The sequence below is a fragment of the Pollachius pollachius genome (assembly GCF_949987615.1).
Source record: "Pollachius pollachius genome assembly, chromosome: 2".
Taxonomy (NCBI): Eukaryota; Metazoa; Chordata; class Actinopteri; order Gadiformes; family Gadidae; genus Pollachius; species Pollachius pollachius.
In genome coordinates this window covers 44,467,011-44,489,025 of record NC_136935.1, presented here as the reverse complement: position 1 = coordinate 44,489,025, position 22,015 = coordinate 44,467,011, and the positions used below count along the sequence as shown (strand labels likewise).

The window sequence follows — 22,015 nt, the reverse complement described above, 5'->3', positions numbered from 1 at the left end:
ACCATGTGCAGGAAAAATAAGTCTGAAAATATATATTAAAAAAGTTGATATTGTTATAGCTCGCTAATAAGCTGTAGCTGATTTTGATAGTACGATGCTTTGTTTGGTAGACGTTGATCATCAAGCAGTTTGGCAGCATTTTCTTTAGAAGCTTTAATTATTCTCACGTTTCACAGGTTTGCCTGTTGGCGCATTCCAACCTCAGTTCCCGGTGTATTTAGCCCCTGGTAAATATATTTTCACACTCATGGATTACAAAGAAAAATAATGGATGCATTCAGCTAAAAACAGAACAATTAACATTTAAGAAAATTTCCAATCCGGATAGGGTTGGTATTTGTGTGACTGTAATACAATAGATCAGATAAGGGTTCAATATTGATGAGGTGTTAACGACGGTCAATTATTAGATTAAAAAACTTCTTCCCTTTTAATCTAGAATTGTTTTAATTTCTGTATACCTCTCAGTCCAGCAGCAGCAGCAGCCTGTTGTTCAAAATACAGCAGTACATGTCAATCCCCCAGGGGCCACATGGAGAATTGACCACTTTCATGGTAGCACAAAGACCATGAAAGTGTTCAATGCCATGAAAGGGTAATGGCAACTATTATCATTGGTGTGAGGGACTGTACACTGATCATCTAGTCTGTGTACTTTTGCTTTGTTTGATACCATAATCTGTTTTATCTACTCAATGTGTAGGAAAAATAACTTTGGGGAAAAAAAGTTAAAGATATGGGTTTAATATTCATGAGGTGAAAGTCAATATTGTAGCTAACATTTATAGTACAATGCTTCGTTTGGAAGGCATGCATCAAGCAGTTTAGAAATACTTATTAATGTTACGGTCCGAGGGTGAGCCAAAACAAACAATCAACATTGTTCAATCAAATTTTCATAGTAACACAAAGAAAACACATGTCGTTATTATGGTTTATTATTGACGAGGTGTGTACATTTATATATGAGCCAATCCATAAGCTTTGTTTCCTTCTTTGATTCTAAGGTCATCTACCGGCACCTGATTTGAACACTGGTAACTACTTCATACACACATAAAAAAAAAACGGATAAGGCCTACATAGGCTATGTTATGAATGAGATCATTTTCTTTTGAGTTTAGTTTATTTTTACAAACAATTTATGTGATGGAAGCAGAGCTATTGCATGTTTTTAACCGTGGTCTCTACTTGCGTCCAAACAGTCGTGGTGGAGGGGCCGCCGCCAACGGAATATCCTGTATGGACAAAATGTGCTGTTTGCAAGGCCACCGGTGTCACCAATGTCACCTACAAGAATGGTGCACTCACCTGGGTTCTGTGCGTGGTACTAGGAATATTGCCGTGAGTCCTTCACACGTTTTGCAAACCATTTTGATATGCATCCTCACATCCATCCATTTTTACTTTTACAATATTAATCATTTCATCATATTTTGATAAATTCAATTCTATGCTCCTTTTTAGAATATGGCCATTCTGCTTGATCCCGTTCTGTTGTGATAGCTGTAAGGATGTGGAACATCGCTGCCCCAACTGCCAAAATCTCTTGCATGTATATAGACGCATGTAATAGTGTCTGTCATAGACCTCAGCAGCAAGACACTTACTGGAAACAGTATGTGATTCATACTAAATCATTGTAGCAATAATGTTTATCTATGTAGCCCTTCATAATAAGTGCTAAATAGGATCTTCCGGCTCATCGAGCATTGATGACACACTGAAGGGAGAGTTTTCTTGGAATTGACACTGGGTGTGTGGGTTATTGTTGTGTTGTGTTTTATATACTTGTGTTCATATGCAGCGTTGACTGTAGGCTAATGATGAGAAACTTTATACACAACCAAACAGTTTACACTCTCTGTGCTCACTTGACCCAACATAAGAGACATCTCCTCATTGATCTTAAAAGGTTTGCCTAAGCAATATACAGTGTTTACATGCAATGGTGGCAGAGATGTTAATATAAAGATGATTTACTGTATGCACACACACACAAGGCAAGAAGTATGGGGTATGGGATATGGGTGTGGGCTCTGACACCCTGGAGGAGAAGATACAATGAAATCTAAAAGTTTAACCTCTTTTTTTCCACAGTGTCAGTTTTAAATCATTTTGAAAGCAAAATGAAACATATGGGTCCCGATCATACTTACAGATCCTGCAAAGTTGAATAGCTTGTGTGTTTCTGCTCATGTTACTGTACTGTGCACGCTTATCATCAATGCTGTAGGCCTTTTGTCAGATCAGCCCAGCTCCAAAGTTATTTTAGCCTCAAATAGCACACACCGTTTTCAGACATGTCCTCTGCAGATTGTCCTCCAGAGCTTTGACCCTGAGGGTGATTTACACTTGATGCTTTCTATGCGGACATCTGTGTCGTTCAGACATCGGCAAGGGATATGACATAGGGTCTAAGTTCGTAAGAGGCGGGATAAATGCGGGCGCTGTCACTCTAGTTTGTTTTGGTTTGATCATAGAAAACATTGAGGCAGAACTCATTGCAATCATCTTAAATGTTGCTGCAACGATGCACCATATATTCCGTTGCATCCACAACATCCGAAGCATCGATGAAAGATTGGAGCATGAGTTACAGACAAATAGACAATGAAGAAGAAAGGCATCGCGAACGACCAGAGAAATATAGCTGTTTTTGCTGTTTAACCTGCATTGTAAAGCAGTGAAGGATCTAGGAAGGCTGTTGTAAATAAGACATGGTTGCAAATAATAATAATAAAATATATATATATATATATAATTTATATATACGCGTGCAGCTGTGATAAATAATTTTCTTAACCATTCAGCGATCAAAAGGCAACAGACTGATTATCATTTAGGGTGCCACTCAATGACATGCAAATGAAAACCGAAGCGTCATCAACACGCCCACTCAAGTCAAGTGGTGTGAGAAATACAGACGTTCTACTCCTCATTCACACATACGGTAATTTACATTTCCTTCGGAGTAAATACTACCTCAGGGGAAGTATTTTTTCAGGAGAATTTCAGGGTACAAATGTCAGGACGTGTTGTTCAGACATAAGCCCCATCAGGAGAATATCAGGAGAATATCAGGACTTAGATGTATTTCTGAAAGCAGCCAGTGTGTCACTCACTTGATCTGGCAGACAACATGATCAGAAGGGCTTCGGATGAAACGATTCAGAAATATAATTAGTTTTATATTGATTACACATAAATGCAGATCCAGTAAAAAGCTATTGATTATGTTTATGGATTAAACTTCAAAATCTTGTCCTTGACAGCATCTTTAACAAGTTCTGGTTCTAGCCTGCTCTCCCAGCTGCAGCTCTGTAAGGAATCACTCATGTCCTAGTTGTAACCATTTATTGCATGTAATAGTAATGCAATTTAGTTGGGCGGTATGGTTTCAATCTTTTCTGTAGCTCCCCGCTGTAAGATTTATAGCATGACATACAGATGTCATATACAGCATACCAACATTTGACAACAGGGAGCAGTATTCTGCTCAGCACGGCACCCTTTACTTTGCAGAGTGTGTGTTTGAGATGGAAGGACTAAGCAGCCTCACCTGGTCCGAGTCTGAAAAAAAAGACTCACCACCCCAAATCCATCCTACCCGATATAAGCATTTCACAATGGGGGAATGGAGACCTCCAGTGTCCGTGTTATCACTGCCAGATTTTATGTCTCTGGTTTCATTGAAGTATTTTAAGTTACATTTTCTGTAACTGTACCATTATCATCTCTGCTTGGGTTGTTTTAACCGACCTTGCACCTACCTCCCAGGTTATGACTTTTGTAGCTCAATGTTTCAGTGAAGAGCACAGGTAGGATCCTTTCACTACTTCAACTACACTCGCTGGGCCTGATGAACTGGTTTTGTGAAATCCACATTTCATTAATCCCATGAATACATACTGCCATCACAGGCATTTGAGCAACGTACATTGTCATGTTACCCAAATCATATTACATTACACCCATGAACCCTGTTCATGAAACTTTCAGTCAAGAAACCACCAGTAGCAAAGAGGCACATATTCAAGTTCAAACTTTTTGATTTGATATATATTGTTATTGAAATAGTAATCCGAATTGTCACCAAAATAAATAAAAAATAAATAGAAAATGTAGTTAAAATGTCAAGGCGAGTAAAGGAGTGAAACCAACTGCACGGATAGAGCTGCAGCCAAGGTTGAATGATGGAGGCTTTTATTTATGGGATTGTAATCTGCCGTGCTCCACTCAAGGATGAGGCACCGCCCGCACCCTACCATACATAAGTTAGCACGCCTGTATAACTATTGCTGCTGTTTTCTCTCCTGTGTGTTGTGTTTAGGTGGAGATCACGAACAAACCTACCTCCTCCACCTGATCTAAGGCTTCACTTTATCCAACCCCTGAAGGTTTCCTAGCCGTCCCAGTTTCCATCCCCACTAAGTTCAGTATGTGGACTCCATGGGGGATATCTATTCCACCCTTTCATCATTTAACCTCTCAATTAGGTTATCGTTGGACATGGGTGCCAAAATGTGTCAATAAATCTTTATTTTGCCACTCAACTAGTCTGGCCTGTTTGAAATACATGAGCAGCTAACAAAATACTCACACCAGAAAACGGCAACAAAGGACATGAGGCCCCTGAGACCTACTGCTGGGGGTTGCTGACTGTTCTTGGATAACGCTTCTTGTTGTGTCATATCCGTATTAACCAGCCTTCGTATAGTTGGTGTTGGTGTTTTTTGGTGTACAAACATCTTCTAAGTACATAAACGCATAGTTTATTTCAAGTCACAACTCAAAACTCACCTGTTCAAACTGGCATACACCTTCTAACTGGACACTATGCCCTTCACTTGTTTTTATGACAATGTCTTGTTTTTATTAATGAATGAATTAATTATTTTTTATTTATTTTATTTTTTCTACGATTTTATACTCTTTGTAAGGTGACCTTGGGTGACTTGAAAGGCGGCTCTAAATTAAATGTATTATTATTATTATTATTATTATTATTATTATTATTATTATTATTATTATTATTATTATTATAGTTCTATTCATCAGAAATAAAAAAAACATCAAACATAACGAATATAACAATGTAGGCTATCTATGCACATATGCAGACGTTCCGTTTTGTGGGTTTATATTTGTTAAATATTTGTTTATCGTTTTGGGTGAGGATTGTCACATCAAATTGAAAGACCTAAATAAATACTTCGGTTTAAACTATTGTGTCATGAAGACAAGAAATGAACGGACCCATTGTCAGCCTTTTCCTGCAGTTCGCTGATAGCCACTAGGTGGCACTACAGGCAACAACGTAGTCGCAAATGTGTAAAATGAGACAAAGGCAGGATTATGGAATTTCAGATACTTAACCAAGGGTTGATGGATTCTTTGGCCAAAGCAAATTCGGATTACCCATTTATTTCATCCCTCTCTGCAACGATTTACTCAACAAAAAATACGTCAATCGTCATTATGGCGACAATTAAGAGAACATTTTGTAAATTAAGCTTTTGAAGTAATATGTTGTAAATAAAACCCTTTATTTCGTAATTTACTTTTTAATAAACCCAAAATGGCAACTTTTTTTTTTCTATCGTATGTGTGAGTACATGTCACTGAGGAATCTGAGGTATACCGTAACAGAATTTATGGCTAGAACACCAGGGTTTATGCATACAGATACACACAGAAATGAATATATGCGTCACAGGGTACGCTATGGAGAGAGGTGGGTGGTCGCTGTGTGTGTGGTAGTGGAGGGGGGGTGGGATTAAGGGGATCATTGGCTGAGTCATGGCTTCTAGGGTTTTATGTAATATCCCACAATAGACAGACCGTGTGGGCAAATGACTTACCTGTGTAAAGCCTGGCATAACCCTTCCCCCCGTGGCCCCTTGTCCCTGCCTCCCTTCCCTAAGCACTGGGGCTTAAAAGAACTTAGCCCCCAAGGCACCTTTACTCTGCTCTTCCCTTTTGCTCTTGTGTTCTGAGAGCAGGTGGCATTGCCTGCCCGATGACAAGCGTCCCACAGATCTTGCCTCATTTTTCTTGGCATTGTAGGCGTTTTGGTTATGTAATTGTTATTATTAACATTTGTCCTCCTGCTCAGTGAGAGAGAGCGGGGGGGGGGGGGGGGGGGGGGGGGGCTTACAGCAGTAGTCCATGGGCCTTGTGAGTGGGTGGGTAGAGGTAAGGCTTGTATTCCGTCTCTGTTGACACCTCCGCAAAATTCAGTGTGAGGCAGGAGAGGCAGAGACAGATCTACAGATACACAAAGACGCGGAGGGAGAGTGGGGTGTAGAGAGTTGGTGTACTAAAGGCTCAGAGAAAGAAAAAAGGAGGAACGTATACTAGTGTACATCGGTGTGGGGAATGTACATTGTCACACGTCACTCAGACGACAGGATTTACACAAGAGTTTGCTTCACTGGCCAACAGGCAGAGAGCACTCTGACGAGATGCGACGCCGAAGCATCTCCAGCTCATTTTTCATCAAAAGCCACCATTGGTCTTCCAGCCCTGCTCTAATGTGAATGGTTAACAAGAAAAGAATGCAACGTTGTCAAAGTTTGTAGTGCAACCAACAAGGTGAGTTCGTCAACAATCAAGTTCTTCTTGTACATTTTAAATCTATCTATATATATATTTATATGGATGTGTGTGTGTGTGTGTGTGTGTGTGTGTGTGTGTGTGTGTGTGTGTGTGTGTGTCTGTGTGTGTATGTGTGTGTGTTTGTGGTCGTGCTTTTCTTTTTGGATACTGGGACTCTACTTATAAAAGCTTGTGTGCAATCTCAGCCCACGCTGGTTCTTGTTCCCATGGAAACCATTGGCGACTGCTATAATCAGTTCTCTACAGTACGTGTGTGTGTGTTTCTGTGTGAGGTCATTTAGATCTGATCTGATCTCAAAATAATTTGGATACTAATACATTACTAGCAATAATACTCTTTCTTGACAAGCATGTTATGCTCTATGCAGTGTCCTTTTTCCTCCTACTGAAATGTATCATCTATCCTGCCTTTAATGCTTCCCTCTCCCTCCTCTTCTTCCAGGATGGCTGTCCATGCTGCCGTCTTCTGCCTCGTCTGCCTGATCAGCTGTGGCTCATCGTGGTCGTCCTCGTCCGCCTCCTCCCACGTCCCACCTCCTCCGAGGGGATGTGGCGTGGACGTGGAGCCTCCCTACAGAGTGCTCTGTGACCTGGACTCTGTGTGGGGGGTGGTCCTGGAGGCGGGGGCTTGCGGCGGGGTCCTGACCTCCCTGGTCCTCTCCGTGGTGCTCATGGTGAAGCTGCGCTGGATCTGTGACACGGACAGGCGCTCCGGCATGGGCCCGCTGCTGCTGCTCCTGATCACCCTCAGCGGCCTGTTCTCCCTCTCGCTGGCCTACCTGGTGGGGAAGAACCAGGCCCTCTGTGTGGCGCGCAGGGCGCTGTGGGGCCCTCTCTTTGCACTCTGCTTCTCCTGTCTGCTGGTCCAAGGTCTGAGGCTCAGGAAGCTGGTGGCCGGCAAGGCCAGCCCGGCGGGCAGATCCCTGGCCGGGCTGGGGGCGGCGATTGCCCTGGTTCAGGGGATCATCTCTGGAGAGTGGGTGCTGCTCACCGTGGTCAGGGAGGGACACCCGGCCTGTGACTATCCCCCGGTGGACTTTGCTCTGACGTGCGTGTACACCCTGGGCCTGCTGCTGGTGGCCATGGGGCTGTCCCTGGGAGTGGTGCTGTGCGGCGGGGAGATGGAGCCCAGTGGACGGGAGGAAGCGGACCGAATTGCGGAGGACGAGAAAAAGAGATGGAGGTGCAACGGGGTTTGGCTCTTCCTCTCCTGCTTGGCGTCAGCGTTGCTTTGGGTCGCCTGGCTCGGATTCTATCTCTATGGCAACCCGGCGCTGAGGGCCAAGGGGAGAGCGGAGCGGTCCGGGCCTGGGGCACGGCAGGGGGGCTCCAAGGTGTGGGACGAGCCGGCGCTGGCAGTGGCTCTGGTGGCACAAGGCTGGATCCTGTTGATACTCCACGCCATCCCAGAAGCCCACTTGTGTTTGCGGAAACCGCTGTCGGCGGCTCCCCCGGACTTCTTCGAAAGCACTGTGCCTCGCCCTCCGCCCAACTTCGGAGAGGAACGGCCTGGCCGTCCCCATCGGCCTTTCGCAGACAACCAGGCCTTCGCCATGGAGGAACAAAGCGCAAGTATGTGACGTGGATGCAACGCTGTGTGCATGGATACAAATAGAGAAGCGGTTTCAATGCGGCACGGTTTCGAAGCATTCCCTTGTATACCGTGTGAGCCATGAAGAGCGTTGCCTGCGAGAGTAAAGCATAATATACAGTGGTTCTGTGTTGTGTCCCAGCTCTGAGAGGAACCTACCGCAGCAACCAAGGGAGTCTTCGTCCTGGGATCCCCTTCAGGGGTCATGTGTACCAGCCTACTGAGATGGCTCTCGTCATGAACGGCGGAGCGGTACGTGTGTGTGTGTGTGTGTGTGTGTGTGTGTGTGTGTGCGTGCGAGCGTGCGTGCGTGCGTGTGTGTGTGTGTCTGTCTGTCTATATGTGTGTGTTATGTAATGTAATGTAATTAATAATTGATTATTGATGATTTTTTGCAGATGCCTACAGCCCCAATCAACTACACTGGCAGACAGCTGTGGTGAAAACCCCGGTCGCAGTTTCCAAACATAACAGCAGAAGAAGCTTGTTCCAAACACGAGGATCTCATCGGCCACAGACTGCTTATTTATTTAAATACGTTGTAAAATGTGTTTTTTCGCTCGATTGCCTCAAATGTTTAGCATATTTTGAAGACAACATATTGTTATTTTACATGAGTGTAGTGGAACAAACATTAGTGTGTGGGGGGGGGGGGGGGGGGATTCTCCTTCTCAGTATTCAACTGATGTACCGAAGGCAGCGAGGGCCATTCATCAAGGCTCATTCTTTTTAATACCACACGCATGAACTGTTGACTCATACTACATACACAAAGCAAAAGCCGCTGCATGCTTCTCACCAAACACTCCTTACCCAATGCAATGCTATGCTAATGCAGCTCAACTAGAGCACAGCATTGATGCCCCCATCACAGTTTGTTTGTTCACTTTGCAGTCTGTTCCTTTAGCACTGCCTTACATGGAATGTAAATACGAGTGTGATATATATTAAATGAGAATTCTGTCAATAGATTGTGTGTCCAAATATTCAATATTTAAAATGTGTTAAATATGAATAGCTATTTAGTGAATAAATAATGCTATCTGAGAGAGAACATTTTGCACTTTGTTTACACTCAATGTATTTGTGCACTGTGCCAGTTTGAGATAAGCAGCTAAGCAGAGTATTTTATTGTTTATTGAATAAATTACATATTATAAAGTGTGTGATTGGTCTATAATACAAAAATGTAGATTGTGCATTAATTCCTTTATGTTGAAAACTGGAATTTTTTTCAATAATAAAAAAATGGAAACATAAATGTTTTTATTATTATTATTGCAATATTTGTAGACATAGCCCAAAGCTTTTGAGTCCACTCAAATGGCATCAATTATTTTGTCATTTCCAACCCTGGTTTAAAAAATGGAATGGTGACAGCAGGCTCCAAATTTTGTTTTCATAAGTAGGCTTATCATCATGTATATGTGCCAAGAATACGATTCATGATCTATCTTGGTATTGTGCTGATGATGAAGACTAATGAATGGTCTGCAACACTCCCTTTGATAGGGTTGTTGCTGCATGATGGTGAACTCTCATCACCCCCCACGATACACCCTGAAAATAGCAAATAGCAATCTATACACAATATATATAGCATGCCACTTCGAGCTTCTGATGTCCCGAGCTTTCTAAAGAATAATAAATGGGGAAGGGCGATATTACGTGGGCAATGAAGAATAGCCCGATAAACAACCAAAATAAAGAAGCCGTTGGAGGTCCATGGTTGGGGATCGGTTCCTGGTTGCTAAGGACGCTTGGTGAGCTGGTAGCAGGAAAAGGTAGATTACACTTCCGAGTCAAGGAAAGTAGAGCGCGACTCCACGTGAATCGCCAAAGTAAGTGAATCACTCCTCATATAGTTACATTCTAATAATGGAAAAGTTTGCATAAATAGTAAGAAGGATAACTTGCGCTGTACTACCTTTCTGATCGATGTGTTAAAGAGGATTTAACGTTGGCTTCTTGCAATAAAATGTCGCATGCGTTAGCTAGCCAACATGCCGGTCGGGACACAAGGGATATCATTTGAATCTCAGGCTTCACGTTAGTCTCGTATTGTTCTTACTAATAGGCATATGTGATAAGACTTGAATGAGAAATGTATTTAGGCTTCCAGACTTTCTCCCTGGGCGTCACTGGTCTTATTGTTGATGTCTATGACAATAACAACACCACTAATGCGTGCACCATTTGTTATTGAAAACATAATTTGGCCTTAATTATGTTGTGAATGTATACATTGTGTCTGGATTACGTTTATTTAATATCAGACGGATTCGGCCGAGGAAGTGATCTTCGTTTTAGAAAAACCTGCACGTAGGGCCAATGAGATTATCATCAACAAGGTAGGCTTACATAACATGCAAGGTTGAGAAAATTAGTCTTGATTAAATGCTTAAATATTGAGAAATGTGAACAGCAAAGCACAAGTGTAAAGATATTGTCATCTACTGTATAACAAACGTTTTTTTAAGCGCTATCCGCTTAGTTTGTAAACATTTAAGGTTAAGCAGAACACCCTCACAAAACAAACACAAAATTAAAGATCTAACTCAAAGAAGTATCTTAAACTTAACCTTAAAGATCGGAATCAGTATGACCCTGTCAGCAATACGCTCCTAACCGGTGCTTTTCATGCTTTTTACAGGATAATCGACTGGCCCTCCAGAGAGACATTGACCAGGAATCACAGCCCAGAGAACCGGAAAGACTTTTGGTTAGTGTCTAGTCTACTGGCGCTTTGACCCGCCACAGCGTAATGCTAGGCCTGATGACATTATGCAATACTTGGTTTGGTTTGTTTATCCTATTCATATTTTTATGTTAATGTTTTGAAAAGTTAGCACTGGGGATGGTAACCCTAGACATGGTGAAAGGCGACATGGCAGAAGCGGATGAACAACGCGAAAAAGAGACGCTGGCGAAGGAGAAGAAACAGAAACGTCGGAAAAACAAAGACGCAGCCAGCTGTGAGGACGATAAGAGCTTCAAGACGGCTAAGAAGAAGAAGGATGAGGTAACCAAGGAAGGTTCTCTAAACACAGAGAAGAAGACAATGAAAAAGAAAAAGGAGCTTGAAGACCAGGAAGAACCTTCTGGAAAGAAACAGAAGAAGCTCAAGAAAACCAACCACAACTCGGTTCAGTCCAAAGCAGAGGAGGAAGAAGAAGGGTTGGCTACGAAAAAGATCAAGTCTAAAAAGGTCAAGGCCGAGAATCCAAGTGAGGTGATAAATATAGACGAAAGTGAGGAGGAGGTCGTTGTGATGAAGACGAAGACAAAGAAGAACAAGACGGGATCTAAAACATCCGTGACCAAGACGATAGCCAGTGAAGAAGAATCCCAGGGGGTCCATCAGAGAGCCAAGAAGAGGAAAGCGCATTTAGAAATAGGCAAGGACACGCTCGAAACTGTCCAGAATGAGAAAGGAAAGCAGGAGGAAAGCAAGCCTCCTAAAGGGAAGAAAGCGTCCATCAGTGTTGTGGTCGTGGAGGAAGATGGTCCAAAGCCAAAGAAGAAAAAGGAAATAAAGGGGGGGGAAAGAGAGGTTTCCCTGAAGGTCGAGGGAGCCCAGGAGGTGAGTGTCGTCGATGATAAGCAGCAGAAGAGGAAAAAAAATAAAAATGCTAAGGTAGACAAACAGACAGCAGTCAAGGATATGGCACAGAATACGGAGACGTTTGTCTTTGTGGCCTCTGACTCGAAGGGCAAAGGGAAAGGGGGTATGACAGGAGCTCCAGAAGAAATCAAAAGGAAGGCAAAGAAGGAGGTGGTAGAAGTCTGCGTGGACAAGGAGGAGAAGAAGAGGAAAAAGAAGATCAAATTGGAGGAGGAGGCCCCTAGGCCAACCCAAGAGGTGAGTGCTTTGGTGTCACAGGTAAATGCATCCTCAACTCTTGTTTCCCATGTTTAAACATGTTCTAAATCGTTTTCTGCCGGGTTGCAGGTGACCCCCCACAAGGATGTGGTGTTCTTGTCGGAAAAAACTGGAAACAGGGACGAGGTGACCATTAATCAGGTAGACTTTTTGATAAAGAATGTGTCCCAAGAAATGCACCTTTTTTTTTATATATATGGCATTGAAACTGAACTCCTTTTACTTTCCGATTAAATGTATTCCATGTTCTGCATTTGATGCAGTATCCATGATTTTGAGTTTCGTTTTCACTATTCTTTTAAGATAGGCTAGGGATTGTGGAGAAACTAGACACAGTTAGATATTTATTAAAAGGATCCAACTGGAAATAATCCAATCCTTCCCATCTGACCTGCAAAAGCTACTCCCCCTAAACACTTGACCAGCTCGCTAGCTTAAGCAATAGGCTTGCTTATTCTTGGGGAAGACTCCTCTCACGTGTAACAAGATCACGGGAGAGTGTGCGCAAGTAAGCCATCGAATCGATTAATTTGGGCCGAATGATAATTAGACTGGCTTATGACAGGACTGCAAAAACCATAGATACCAGAATTGTATCTATCTTTTGTCTGAGCATTTAGGTTATTAATTGCGTTTGGGATGTAAAGAGAATTTCAACTAATGGCAAAAGATGCTTAACATGCAGACCCTAGCTTTTATAGTTTGATTTATCCAATCTTATAGGTCATTTAATTGCATAATTGAATGCCCTATGACTCATTATGTCATGGCACCCAGCATTAGTTTGCTCTCGATACTTAGAAGGGTAGTGCCAGAGGGCTTTACTGTAACCTGGAAAAACTGTCTGTTCCAGGAAAGAAGACTGGCTCTACAGATGGACATCGACAAAGAATCCCATCCCCCAACAAAACCTTTGGTAAGTGTCAGCATATTAAAGGGCCCTTATTCTTTAGGTATAGGTGATTAATCATTACATAACCTACATCAGTGTCCTAACAGATGTATGATGGACCGATCAGCATCCCAGTTGGTACAGTCCATTGGGTAGGCCGATGTACCTGGTAATATAGGCGATGGGGTCCTTTTACTAGAGCTTTGGCGCAGATAACTAATTATAAAGCAGTGAAGATGGCAAACATTGTATTCTAATATTTGTATTTATCTACTTATGTGCTGTTCAGGGCTTTGGCCAGTGGGGCACGGCTCAGTTCGAGAGCACTGACAAACAGCAGAAGTTTCTGCGGTTGATGGGCGGTTTCAAGAAGGAGGGCAACAATGCTAGTCCCAGCGGGCCCAGCCGTGTGCGGCCCAACATGGCCCTGGCTGGGGAGAAACAGCAGGACTTGCAGCAGGCCCTTCTGGGGGAGTTTGAGCGTGCGCAGTCGAGACGAGTGGATTTTAGCGCCAGAGGTGCAGGACTCGGTTTTTCTTCCGCGCCACCCAGCAAGAAGTTTTCCATAGACGCCAATGCAAGTCGATCGGTCCGCTTCGACGATTGACGCAATAAAATCGAATGTAGTTGTGGTCTGAGGGACAACAGGTGCATGTTTTTTAATCTTTTTGTTTTGGTCAACATATTTATACTTAGAGCTCCATATGATGTTATTGAGATAATGCAGGAGGAATTATATGATTGACATATTATGCAAGGAGAACTCTACAGGCCTGCTGTAAAATCCCAAATCCTAGTGGTTTTAAATGGTCTGTGTTTTTAGGATAAATAATATCTATTTGGCCGTCCACTCAAATTTAGTGCCAGAAATGCCTGTGATGTACATACGTTATATCCATTAGGCATGTGATTCGAAGTTAAACATTGATCATTTCTTCATTACCCTGACTTGAATGTCACATTGTATTTTGTTGGAAATTGTTGAAGCAATAAACTTTGCAAAAACGTTAACATACAAGTCTCTCCTTATGCTAATGAATTTGCTGATTTATATGTACGGAAGAGTTGCCCTTTCAACTAGGTTCGGAGGCTAAACAAATCAAACACTGAACATAAGTTCCAATGATAACTTTATTTACGTTCTGCTTTTGACGTGTATGGTGATTTATAAAAGACAATGCAAATTAAAAAACATTTCTTGAGAATATGCCACAAGAATGCATTTGTCACTACTTCAAAAATATGATTTAATTCAGATTTGACAGAAAACACCTTGGGTGTTGGCCTTGATTCCCTTACTCTGCAAAAAACACCCTATTTGAACCATGTTTATTCAACTAAACGTATATCAGCAACTTCCATAGCGTAAATGCGCCATACACGCAGTGCCCAGCATGCAGCATTGTTTCAGTGGTGCTGCTCACCTAAGTGTGTCCAGAAACAGACATCCATGTATTCTCACACAAGTCTTACTTAAATATTATTTGAAATAATACCGTCCCCTGCATGACTCGGAACTGTTCAACTATACCAGACCCAATGCCTGTGCATCATGGGAACTTTTGAATGTTTCAAGCTTGTCTAGATAATATAGCGTGTGCTCTGCGTCCGCAGGTTGTTAAAGACCAGCAGGCCAACTACAGGAAGATGGTCCATTAGTTCAGATAAAGACGTGTGGGGGGGTTCAGGATAGCAGGACAATGCCGGTGATGAAGCTGTGTGTTCCGTGTGGAAGAGAGGGATGGCTCAGGGCTGCGGCCCTCCGCTCATGCGTGCAGATACTCTGGCTGCACCCGCGCTACTTTTCTGAACTCTTTTGTGTGTGTGCGTGGACACTGCATCTCACACCAGTTGATGGGTACCATCTGGGCACCTGGAAATGAGATGGAGAAATTGAGGGGGGGTGTACATTTAGTGGTTCAACAAATTGGTCAGAACAGTTTTGGGGGAAAATGATATAAAACGAATGTCGCTCTGTTTCAACAGTCCAAGCACTGCTTACCTGCTTCACTGTGTGCCACAACCACGCCCAGTTCATTCTCTGCTGTCGTCAACAGATAGTTGGACTGAACATCCCCCAGGGAGATCTGAGATGGCAGGTCAAGGGTCAACAACCTTTATAACAGCGAAGGGAATCATGCAATTAACAGTACAAATTAAAATTACAATAAACTTGAATTTAGACAGTTAAGCGATTTGATACATATTTTTTTCATTTCAGCAGTCTGTGCTGAAATGTTTAAATATTGGGAGAACTTTAAGGTGTAATAAAAGCATAACAAATATTCCACTGGAGATTGCCTTTGCATTCACGACCCAGGTACACACGAGACGTGAGAGCCAGTGAACCCAAAACCACTTTTTCATTTGTCAACATAGTAATCTATGCCATTTGATCACCCTTACTGAAATAATTCCCAGATAAAAAGAAAGAAGGGATAAAATCTTTTTTTTTTTGCCATTCTCCCCAAAACCCTTTGAACGCAAGTGGCATGACCACTCGCATCACAGCAAGGGTTAGGCTTCCCGGACACCTATAGTATAACGCTACGGTGTGTGGCGGTAACAACGGTAGTAATCAACAACGGAACTAAAAAGGTATCAAAGTTGGCGTTGGTCGTAACCAGGGGAATAACACTACCTACTAGCTAACCCTAACCCTAGCCCTCTTTCCTAAAACTCAACCCAAAACACTTTTTTTTAACTTGCATAGTGTTTGAATTCCATCTGAATCAGTGGGTTCACTGGCTTACAATTAAACCGTAACCTTGAATGAAAATGTTGTGAATATCATCCATTGATCCATGAGCAGATGAAAGGATACCACTTTAGCCAGCACAATGTCTCCAGGCCTGAAGCTTTTGTAAGTCTCCACCTAAACAGTTTAAAAACAGATGAGTCCATTAAACACCAAAGCATACCAGAGGTACACGTCCTGTATCACTATAAAAACAAGCCAGAGATTACAACTGACAAACGTACCTTATCTTTTTCTGTTGCGCGCACATCTTCTTTTCTGTGGTATAAAAGTGGCGTTCATTAAATTAGGAGGAAAGGCTTAAGCTACACTTAACACCATCTTTACAGACAGGGTGCTGGAACCCTTACCTGATTGTGCCTCTGAAGCGGTCTTTCAGCGGTGTGGAGCCCACGTAGAGTATATGAACCTTCGCAAACCGGGGATTGATGCTGGTTACCTGAGAAAACAGAGAACAAGGAAGTAATTGATGTCGCTTTCATAATCATTTTATTTTCTTTATTTTGTTTTCTAAAGCACAGGGACAGTGAATACAAACCCAACCGAGCAAATCGGCAAATAATTTGAACACCCGTGTCCAGTGAAATAAAACAAACGTGATTGGAGTGCTTACATGGAAACAGGTAGATGAAGTGACACCAAGGGTCAGGCGGAGACATACCTTACAGGTGACTATGGCTCCGACGTCTGGCAGTAGCTGCGTTTCTGTTTCCCTCACCACTGAGATCACAGGTAACTGTCAAGAGATGGGAGACACCAAAATACCAGCCATGTACAAAAACAATTATCCCATTAATGAATACATTCATGTTGAAAACCATTGTGAGGGAAAGAGCCGTCACATTAGACCACAATGCTGTTAAATACACAATCTCTTGGAAACATTCCAAGGGTTTGCATTACGTTATATTACACCACAGTTAGTTCTGACCAAGTCATTTGATTGGACAAGAGGCATTCCATGAGTGCTGATATAGAGTATAACAGCACTGGGATTTTTAACGATACATGTATCACTCCGCTTTACAGGTGTTCTTACAACTGTTAATATTATTAACAGTCTTCTTTATGTACCTTTATGTACCTACCTATATTGCTTAATTTGATGGTGGTAAGTGGTGTTCCCCAGTCCATTAATAATTTTCAATAACAGGACATCCAATCATGGTTTATTTCTTACATAATGCTTTGGATTTTCTTTGTCGTCAGTAAGCAAGTAATTTCCTATATTCTCATCATCCAAAAGTTGCAAAAAACATTTTGTTTTGGAATTCCAACAATCCTGAGTTATTCCACTATGGCTTTTTTCTCCTCCTTAACACATTCTTACCTCTTCGCCTTCGTTTTTTTTCAGCACATAGCCAGCTAGTGAAGAAAATATGTAACCGTGACGCATGTACACGCCTGTACCGGGTATGCAGTCATCTGTGCTGCAAAGCTTGTCACCTATATCGACAGACAGACAGACAGACAGACAGACAGACAGACAGAAAACAATGAATGAATCGCCAATATCAAAGAGCTGACCTTTTAGAGCAAACTATTAAAGTTATATCAACACTTAGATCAGATTCTTAAGACATTTCAGTTGGTTTAGTACTTCTCGTAAACATGAAAATACACGATGAACAAGATAAAACATATAAACCTAATCTTATAATCTACCCGTGATTTTCATAGCATTTGTTTCGTCTCACTCATAGCATTGAGTGAGACATTTCTGAATTTGGCTTCAGGCAATGGGCAGGGCACGTCAAGGAGCTGCTGGTGAACCAACCCTGCCTTAACAAGTAAAAGTCAACAACTAGCAGCAGATACTGAAGTTCTGACCTGTAGCTCAGCGATAAAAGACATAAATGACATAAAGGCGCGTGTATAATTTATATGCATCTTCCTAACGAGGCTAATATTAAGAACATTAAAACACAATATAGCATTTTCTACAGAGAAAGTGATGGGTGTAAAAATCCCTCGCAAGCATGGAAGCTAACATGAGCTGAAAACGTGACTAGCATCTTGAGGACAAAATGGCATTTAGTCCTATATATGTATCATGGTATTTCATAATATTATATTCCAACACAAAATTAAATAACTTATTAATCTTGATCCAGACTTTAACGCCATTTCACAACAACTATGAAACTCACCTGGAACACACAGCTTCATGGGCGACATGTTTTCAAGAAGAGAGATTGCAAGCGCATTGGCTGTGACGCGTAGTACAAGTAGTGCCTGATTGGTTATTCAAATTGTGCAGATAATGGTTGCAAGGATGCGCCATGTTTATTGAGGCAGATAACGGCAAACAGCCTAGAGTCTGTTATAGAATAGAAAATAATGTTACCAATTATAAATGAATGTTTTATATTTCTCAGTAAATATAGATTTGTTATATTTAATTAAGTGTAATCGTTTCATGCGTTCATATTGTTTCCATTGATGTTTTTGCGTTAATTTTTGTTTGCTAAATAAACACATTGGGATCTTAAGCTTTGACGGTTATACTTGGTGTATTTGAACAGCAGTTGTTCAAATACATCTACAACAGTTGTACAACAACAGTTGTAGATGTAGTGCACGATACAAATGTATTGATACAACATTCAGTCATTATATAACGTATCACATGACGTTTATTCCATATCACACACACAGCAGAAAACAAAAATCAGCAGTTTGTGTGTAGTGCAGAGCAACTTATTTTCAACAATGGGTATAATTGCATTCATGTTCCCATTAAACTTAGTGCAATAAGGGTGCCTTCACAATATTAGTCGTTCAATTAAAACTGGGCTTTTTACTAGAGATCGCATAGTAGGATCCAAAGGATGAAGATTTACCTTTTTTAAAGGACAAAGCATGTACTATTCCCTCAGTGTTAGACTACTAATTTCATTATTTTCGAATTACTTTTCACAACAGCAAGGACATGTCGTTATGTTTGCTCACGTTGATTGGTCCCTCGTTCTTTTGGTCGGTGTTCAATGTGTTAGCAATACTCATTGTTTTATACACATGGTGTTTCAATACTCTGCATGCTAGAATGTATGAGCCGAGGAGAACAACAGATGTACTGTATGTAATTCCTACTAAGAAAGAGAAAAGAGTGAGCAGGAGAAAGACAAAGAGAGATAAAAAGGGAGACGGAAATTCTTATTGAGGTTCCGGGTTGGTGTGGGTTGAATATATTGTATTTTTATACCACGTTACATAAATAACCTTGGTGTCATTGGATAGCTCTAAGCAAATGACTGATCTGTTGCATGGTACAGATCCTTCCAGCAGCCCAATGGGAGGTGCTGGCTCTATTTCTTGGCTTTGCCCTGAGCGGCGACAGCCTCCATGGCTTTCCTGACGGTCTCGTCGTCTCCCAGGAACTGCATGGGCCCCACAGGCTTCAGGTTTTTGTCCAGCTCATACAGGATGGGGATGCCCGTGGGCAGGTTGAGCTCCATTATGGCTTCCTCTGACATACCTGGAACGAAAACAATCATCGGTTTCTGTGTATTTCTATCCGGGATGTAAGAATACCCTGTTCATTATGATTGAATTAAGCAGAAATGCATCTTCTTTCTTTACACAGGTTTTGCACATGGCCTACCTATGTCCGCCCTCATAACCTACCCTCAAGATGCTTGACGATCCCTCGGAGACTGTTGCCATGGGCGGCGATCAGAACCCTCTTGCCCTCCTTGATCTGGGGGACGATCTCTTCGTTCCAGAAGGGCAGAGCGCGAGCGATGGTGTCCTTGAGGCTCTCACAGGTGGGGAGCTGGTCCTCCGTCAGATCACCGTAGCGACGATCCTACAGTGCAGTCAGTGTACATTGGCGTTATGTGGACATTTCCTTGCATCTACATTTCTACTATTCTATCGTTTGTAGTTTTTCAATTCTTAGGACCATCCTGTATTTCTGCCGTGATACCCTAGTAAATGTCCTGTTTTGGATTCATAAACGACATCTTATTTTATGTGGTTGAAATGCCACGCACACGCACACACACACACACACACACAAACGACTCAAGAGTGTAATGAGACATCTGTGTGCCTAGGAGATGTAAGGGAAGACGACGGCGGGTGAAAGATGAAGGCTCGGTTTTCCATCGGCGGTCATTCACCTGGCTGATTTTGCTATAGAAGTCGTGGCCCTCGTCCATGGGTGGGGGCGGGGTGTCAAAGGAGCGCCTCCAGATCTTGACCTGGGCCTCTCCGTGCTTGGCGGCCGTCTCGGCCTTGTTGAGCCCAGTCAGACCGCCGTAGTGGCGCTCATTGAGGCGCCAGGTCCGGTGGACTGGCAGCCACATCTGGTCAATGCCGTCAAGGACATGCCACAGGGTCCGGATGGCCCGCTTCAGCACAGAGGTGTAGCACACGTCAAACTCATAGCCCGCATCTGTAGAGTGAAGATGTAAGAGAAAGGTCAAACCAAACCAAGGTTAGAGTATGAGCAGTACAAGGCCACTTTACTGGACTCTTCCTTCTCATCTGTTTTGGCAGAGGCCTACTACTCTGATGTTCACCATTCATGGTTATGTGATAGCATATCATTTCCAAACTGTATGTTGGGGGGGAGGGGGGGTTGAAACATTGTCCTCATTGTGAGTCGTTTTATTTATCAAATCTGATATGCCTGGTGCATAGTTGACTTTGCCGGGGAGTTTTGTCCAGGACACGCAAAGCCAACAATAGTGTTTTGTAAGAAAATGAGAATGAGTTAACTGCTTGGGTAACTTCCTGTCCTCTTTCGTTCCCCTATAGAATCGACACGTCTCAGTAGCACAATTGAACAATGCCAACAAAACAAAGAACTCTAGATTGATAAGAAAATCTGCCTTACTATGCTGTTTTGACAAGCTTGATACATTTTGTACTCGATTTTAGAGACCTTGCCATTTCTGGTTAGCAGACCAGACCATTGGCCTATAATTCAACAACGCTAAAAGTTATTAGTCGGGGTAACGATAATAAGTTTAGATATTCACGCCTCGCCTATACATACATTTCAATAGTTTGAAAAACCTTTCAAACGTATTTATTTATGCAAGACAAAACTGTGCATTGCTGTGGGCCTAATCTCAAAATTGCTGCAGTCAGACGAGTTTGGACAGGATATTGCAGTGGCATCACTATGAGATATATATGGTATCCAGCCATCACTGGAATTATGCCACCGATAGCGAGGCCAAACTAAGGGGTGTGCCCCGAAATCGTCGGTAACGTTGCATCCCTCGAATCTTTTAGATTGATCTTCAGTAGCATTGTAAACTGAAGGACGACGTGCGTCTGTGAACATTAACAATCAACAATACAAGCACTCAAATATTGATTGTGTTGTCGCAGTTTGTTTGCAGTGGCCCAACTGGTACCCAGGGCGGCCCGGGTCTGGTATAATCACGGTTTGCTTGTTGGATGATATCTACGGAAAGCGTCCTAATTCAACGACCGAGTACATGCCCGTTTTGTTTTAAGAACTGTAACTTTATGATTTAAATAATGTCGAACTGTATGACGTATATATATCACCTTTCAAAGCCTCTCCTCCTCGCTTGGCTTCATGTACCCCGGTTTCACTGAGGTCTGCGTCGAACCATCCGCAAAAGCGGTTCTCCTGATTCCAGACGCTCTCTCCATGGCGGATCAGAACCAGCTTGTATGCGGCCATCCTGACACCAGTGTCCTCTGCGCAGTATTTCCGGTAAATCAAGGGTAGGTGACTAGCTCTACAGTGGAGCAGAGATGTGCGTAGATAGCCGGACAAACGGCTACAGGTGAATTGGCGCAGTATTGCTTTTTTTGTGTTTGGGTAATGGACCTGATGGCACCGGGTTTATAGAGTTCGCTGGTCGGTCTGAACTTGACAGTTATATGACACAAGGACACTTCCTGCTCCTCCCACCAATCAGAATCGACTTGGTGAGCTGGAGGAGGAGGAGGCAAGGAGGAGGACGCACTGAGCCGCACGTCGACATCAGGGACACGGGGCATTTCAGCAGGTCGTATTATGCATCCATGATTTGGAAGGTATATGGCATATATAGATGGCATGGTTAAGTACACCAATGTCAGCTATTCCCTTTTTCTTTAAAAATAATTCAACCTGATGCAGATTTGGAGGATCATTTGTACCTTTATTAGAGCATTTCTGTTGAACCATAAAATCACGGCAAGCAATTGCCCTCAAGTTAACATAACTGCTGTTTAAAGGCATATATAACCAACATCAAATAATTAAGAAAATAAACAAATGACAATTACAAAATGAGT

At 42.5% G+C, this 22,015-nt stretch overlaps 4 protein-coding genes across 7 annotated transcripts; 2 read left to right on the top strand and 2 right to left on the bottom strand.

The window, feature by feature from the left end:
- Positions 1 to 7,064: 7,064 nt before the first annotated feature.
- Positions 7,065 to 8,655, top strand: gprc5bb (G protein-coupled receptor, class C, group 5, member Bb; the record flags this gene model as incomplete). The annotated part of the gene is made up of 3 exons (XM_079758847.1): positions 7,065 to 8,193; positions 8,355 to 8,464; positions 8,611 to 8,655. 3 exons carry the CDS (start codon positions 7,065 to 7,067, stop codon positions 8,653 to 8,655), a joined length of 1,284 nt encoding a protein of 427 aa, XP_079614973.1.
- Positions 8,656 to 10,007: 1,352 nt separating this feature from the next.
- On the top strand, positions 10,008 to 13,941 carry knop1 (lysine-rich nucleolar protein 1). Of its 4 annotated transcripts, none has more exons than XM_079730487.1 (7): positions 10,008 to 10,053; positions 10,489 to 10,563; positions 10,866 to 10,934; positions 11,062 to 12,074; positions 12,165 to 12,236; positions 12,949 to 13,011; positions 13,277 to 13,941. In XM_079730487.1, exons 4-7 carry the CDS (start codon positions 11,070 to 11,072, stop codon positions 13,592 to 13,594), a joined length of 1,458 nt encoding a protein of 485 aa, XP_079586613.1. In that variant the 5' UTR covers positions 10,008 to 10,053; positions 10,489 to 10,563; positions 10,866 to 10,934; positions 11,062 to 11,069; the 3' UTR covers positions 13,595 to 13,941. The 4 variants fall into 4 exon arrangements, with proteins under 4 accessions (XP_079586613.1, XP_079586612.1, XP_079586615.1 ...); XM_079730486.1 differs by having other exon boundaries at positions 11,058 to 12,074; XM_079730489.1 differs by lacking the exon at positions 10,489 to 10,563 and having other exon boundaries at positions 10,019 to 10,053.
- A 165-nt stretch (positions 13,942 to 14,106) lies between these two features.
- On the bottom strand, positions 14,107 to 17,925 carry exosc1 (exosome component 1). Its single transcript, XM_079731001.1, has 8 exons — positions 17,896 to 17,925; positions 17,076 to 17,191; positions 16,407 to 16,481; positions 16,096 to 16,184; positions 15,970 to 16,003; positions 15,812 to 15,862; positions 14,990 to 15,074; positions 14,107 to 14,860 (listed from the first exon to the last, which is right to left on the bottom strand). Exons 1-8 carry the CDS (start codon positions 17,921 to 17,923, stop codon positions 14,754 to 14,756), a joined length of 585 nt encoding a protein of 194 aa, XP_079587127.1. The 5' UTR covers positions 17,924 to 17,925; the 3' UTR covers positions 14,107 to 14,753.
- A 433-nt stretch (positions 17,926 to 18,358) lies between these two features.
- pgam1b (phosphoglycerate mutase 1b) lies at positions 18,359 to 21,631 on the bottom strand. The gene is made up of 4 exons (XM_079730561.1): positions 21,275 to 21,631; positions 19,870 to 20,144; positions 19,373 to 19,553; positions 18,359 to 19,223 (listed from the first exon to the last, which is right to left on the bottom strand). The coding sequence occupies exons 1-4, from the start codon at positions 21,411 to 21,413 to the stop codon at positions 19,054 to 19,056; spliced, it is 765 nt and encodes a 254-aa protein (XP_079586687.1). The 5' UTR covers positions 21,414 to 21,631; the 3' UTR covers positions 18,359 to 19,053.
- Between the last annotated feature and the right edge of the window lie 384 nt (positions 21,632 to 22,015).

Excerpts from the sequence above, each read along its gene's own strand:
- knop1 (XM_079730487.1), top strand. The coding sequence starts at position 11,070 with ATGGTAACCCTAGACATGGTGAAAGGCGACATGGCAGAAGCGGATGAA. Across the intron at positions 12,075-12,164 it reads CCCCTAGGCCAACCCAAGAG|GTGACCCCCCACAAGGATGT; the intron begins GTGAGTGCTTTG and ends GCCGGGTTGCAG. Across the intron at positions 12,237-12,948 it reads ACGAGGTGACCATTAATCAG|GAAAGAAGACTGGCTCTACA; the intron begins GTAGACTTTTTG and ends TGTCTGTTCCAG.
- exosc1 (XM_079731001.1), bottom strand. The coding sequence starts at position 17,923 with ATGTCGCCCATGAAGCTGTGTGTTCCAG. Across the intron at positions 16,482-17,075 it reads AAAAAAACGAAGGCGAAGAG|TTACCTGTGATCTCAGTGGT; the intron begins GTAAGAATGTGT and ends ATCTCTTGACAG. Across the intron at positions 15,075-15,811 it reads ACATTGTGCTGGCTAAAGTG|ATCTCCCTGGGGGATGTTCA; the intron begins GTATCCTTTCAT and ends CTGCCATCTCAG.
- pgam1b (XM_079730561.1), bottom strand. The coding sequence starts at position 21,413 with ATGGCCGCATACAAGCTGGTTCTGATCCGCCATGGAGAGAGCGTCTGG. Across the intron at positions 20,145-21,274 it reads AGGAGGAGAGGCTTTGAAAG|ATGCGGGCTATGAGTTTGAC; the intron begins GTGATATATATA and ends TTCACTCTACAG. Across the intron at positions 19,554-19,869 it reads TCTATAGCAAAATCAGCCAG|GATCGTCGCTACGGTGATCT; the intron begins GTGAATGACCGC and ends ACTGCACTGTAG.